At 41.7% G+C, this 3,951-nt stretch overlaps 1 protein-coding gene across 1 annotated transcript; it reads left to right on the plus strand.

The window, feature by feature from the left end:
• Window positions 1-1,212: 1,212 nt before the first annotated feature.
• On the plus strand, window positions 1,213-3,651 carry LRRTM3 (leucine rich repeat transmembrane neuronal 3). Its single transcript, XM_069979106.1, has 2 exons — window positions 1,213-1,534; window positions 2,057-3,651. Exons 1-2 carry the CDS (start codon window positions 1,531-1,533, stop codon window positions 3,592-3,594), a joined length of 1,542 nt encoding a protein of 513 aa, XP_069835207.1. The 5' UTR covers window positions 1,213-1,530; the 3' UTR covers window positions 3,595-3,651.
• The last annotated feature ends 300 nt before the right edge of the window (window positions 3,652-3,951 follow it).

The raw sequence follows: 3,951 nt of genomic DNA on the forward strand, positions 1-3,951 counted from the left end.
GTTTAGAATACAGTGTTCTTCTCTTGTTTCCTCTACAATTTACAGGTCTGAGGCCTGCATTCATTTGAAGGTGATATCTGGGGTCTAAATGTATATGGGGGCCTGAGTTCATTTAGGGGTATGAAACTGTATTTACTGAATTTATTGATATTTGGAATCTTATTTTCTTTTTAGAGTCCCAGGGTCTGAATTTATTTTGGGATACTATTTGGGGTCTCAATTTCCATGTTCTTTTGGGGTACTGCAGCTCATTCATTCCATTTATTACTTTGTTTGCCCACCTTGCAACCTGCTGAAACTATTCTATGCCGAGAGTCCCTTTAAAATGCACGGTCTTTGTCCAGCCAGAGGTATACGCCACTTCCACACTGCTGTAATATAAGCTTTTATACTACTATGCAAAACACTCTACTTATTCTGCTTAACTAAACTTGGATCAACAGAAAATCCTCTGATGATCTAAACGTGTGCTGCTCTGAACTGCAGAAGTCTGGGTGTTTTGCAGCAGACGGATGGAAGAAAGCCAGTCTAGGTCATATCATTTTTTTGGTCTTTTCATGAGGGGCACCACGAGAAATTCTGCACGGTGTGCCATTTAACCTGATTCCAGCCCTGGCTCTTGTCATGCCCTTTACTCTATAAATATACATTTAAGCCAGCATCCATTCACTCTGTATTACCTAGTCCATAAAACATTAAGAGCAAATTCATCACCATAAATAACTAGGCATAAGGCATGTGTCTAAAAGAAAGCTCCCCATTTACATGAACACTGCTTCCTCATTTAGGCTGGAAGGTAAAGTTTATTCATGAAACTCCTAGTGCCTGTCGCCTGATTTGCTTTACATACATTAAAATGAATCCAAAGCTGGCAATAATAATATGCAGCACATGAAGAAGCAGCATCCTAAGCATACATGGAGATAGGGAATAATCCCAGCGACCAGCAGGGGGCGCTGTGCTACCGAGCAGAATACACGCAGAACACAATCTCAATGTAATAGGCTAATCAGCTCATACTTACAGAGAGCGCAGATTTGCCATCCTACATGCTTCTTACCCTGTGAGCTGACACACAATGCTCGGTGCACTGCTGCTGCTGCTGCTGCTGGACGTGCTGGGGAGCTCCTGGGATACTAGATAGTTGCCTGCTCGGATGCAAAACTCTATTTCCTATACAGAAGCAGAAAGAGAGTTGCCTGGGATTGGGAAGCCTCTCATCTTCATGGCGTATTGATGCAAAATAGATGTGTGCCAGGAGATCATGATCCAGAGGAGAGAGAGAGGGTGATCTGACCCCTTTATCCCCAAAATAGCTGGTGCTGCTGGTGCTGGACACAAGTGCTGGAGAAGATCAGGGAGCAGCCACATAATGATGGTGCAAAGTGCTCATCTCTGCCAGGGAGCAAAGTCAGTGGATGTCTGGAAGCAGCCCTGAGTCACCACCACAATGCAGCTGGCAGAGGCGAAGTGCCCCTGGCCCCATAGGCAATAACTACACCTGAGGAACAGCTCTCACATAAATGAAGAATGGGTACGTGTAACTGCTGGGACACACAGTGCACACACAGGCACCTGCATGCACACACACTACTCTCCTCACATAGACTTCTGCAAACCCTTACACTCATGTCTATCTACATGTCTATAGCAACAGGGTTATAAGGATACCGCTTCTAATTTGTTTTCTCTGATAGTGAGCTAACATTTTAATTATATATATATATATATATATATATATATATATATATATATATATATATATATAGTCAAACTAGGGGAATGTTATTATTATTTAAATATTTTCTTGTTATTATGATATGTTCATTTTTATTATGATTCTTACTCTTCTGATCGTATTGAAGAATTGTAGCACACAAAATAGCACATTTGGAGATGCATGCTTTATCTATTATTGAACGCCTTAAATGCTCCATGTCTCCAATGAGCATTATATTTGATCACATATGACAGAAGAGAAGCTGCTCTATTACATGCCATGTCTATAATCTAAATATTGTATAGCAGAAAATCACTTCCAGGCTTTTGCTTGTAGGTTTCAACCCTTCTCGGTTATTAAGAGGATCAGCTGTATTCCTGCTTCTAGCCCTGCTGGTTTTCATGGCTATGCTCTCCTCTGCTGAACGTGGGTGCCCTACAGGATGTAGGTGTGATGGAAAAATGTTTTATTGCGAGTCTCAGAAGCTGCAGGAAATCCCGTCATCAATATCCCCTGGATGTGTTGGGTTATCTCTCCGCTATAACAGCCTCTACGTCCTGAAATATAATCAATTCAAAGGTCTTAATCAGCTCACTTGGCTGTACATAGACCATAACCATATTAGCAGTATCGATGAGAATGCATTCAATGGGATACGTCGGTTAAAGGAGCTGGTTCTGAGTTCTAATAGGATTTCTCATCTGCTGAATAACACCTTTAGACCTGTCACTAACCTGAGAAACCTCGATCTGTCCTATAATACTATACAAAAACTTGGACCGGGGCAATTTAAAGGCTTGAGGAAACTGCAGAGCTTACACTTGAGGTCCAATATATTAAGAACCATCCCTGTCCGCATATTTCAGGATTGTAGAAATCTAGAACTTCTGGATTTAGGTTATAACAGAATCCGGAGTTTAGCCAGAAATGTTTTCACTGGTATGATCAGATTGAAGGAGCTGCATTTAGAGCACAACCACTTCTCCAAACTCAACCTGGCCCTTTTCCCAAGGTTGGTTAGTCTACAGAACCTCTACCTACAATGGAACAGGATCAGTCTCATAGGTCAAACCATGTCTTGGACTTGGACCTCCTTACAAAGACTTGATTTATCTGGCAACGAGATTGAGGCGTTTAGCGGCCCAAGTGTATTTCAATGTGTCCCGAACCTTCAGAGGCTTAACCTGGATTCCAATAAGCTGACCTTTATAGGCCAGGAGATCTTGGACAGCTGGGGATCCCTGAACGATGTAGGCCTGGCAGGGAACATCTGGGAGTGTAGTCGAAATATCTGCTCCCTGGTCAACTGGCTGAAAAATTTTAAAGGCTTACGAGACAACACCATTATTTGTGCCAGCCCAAAGGATCTGCAGGGGGTCAATGTCATCCAGGCTGTCAAAAGCTACAATATTTGCAGCAAAAATGTCACGGAAAGCAGGGAGCTGAAAACTACGGGACGGAATACAACAGTGAAACACAAAATAACAAGAACTAAACATGAAAGTAACCATTCAATGCCTCCCACTGTTGGAGTGACAGGACCTGGCTATGATACCAGTGGGGATACGGATAGTGTTTCTTTACATAAAATAATAGCAGGGACTATTGCGCTGTTCCTGTCAGTATTAGTGATATCCTTAGTAATCTATGTGTCGTGGAGAAGGTCTCCAGCAGGTGTAAGACATCTGCAGCAGGCGGCTCTTATGAAAAGTCACGGCCAAACAAAAAGATCATCTCTAACACAAATTAGCCTGACTCCACAGGAATTTTATGTAGACTATAAGCCTGCGACTAACAGAGAAACTTGTGAATCCATAAGCAGTACTGGGCCCTGCTCGTATACCAAAACAGGTTCCAGGGAATGTGAGGTATAAGGCCGGAGATTACACTTTTTTTTTTTATTTTAGGATGACCTGTTTTTTTTTTATTGGACTGCAGTAATTCCACTTCCCATCATTTATCACCACATATAGACACCTGTATAAATAATAGTCTCTTCATTTCTGCTTCCAAATTATAAAGAGAGACATTACAAGAATAGCTGCTGTAAACTCCCAGAGAGATGGTGTGCAATATATTGTGAGTTATGGTGCTGTTTCCTTTTTTTTTTTTTTTTTTTCATTTTGGATTAAAGTATCACTTGTTTGGAGGTTGTGGAGAGGTCCGCTGATATTTCTTTCAGTCTTGTAGCACAGATCATGCTCCGTTTTGTAAGACCAGGCCCATTTTAT

Source organism: Dendropsophus ebraccatus, chromosome 8, assembly GCF_027789765.1.
Source record: "Dendropsophus ebraccatus isolate aDenEbr1 chromosome 8, aDenEbr1.pat, whole genome shotgun sequence".
In the NCBI taxonomy this organism is placed as follows: Eukaryota; Metazoa; Chordata; class Amphibia; order Anura; family Hylidae; genus Dendropsophus; species Dendropsophus ebraccatus.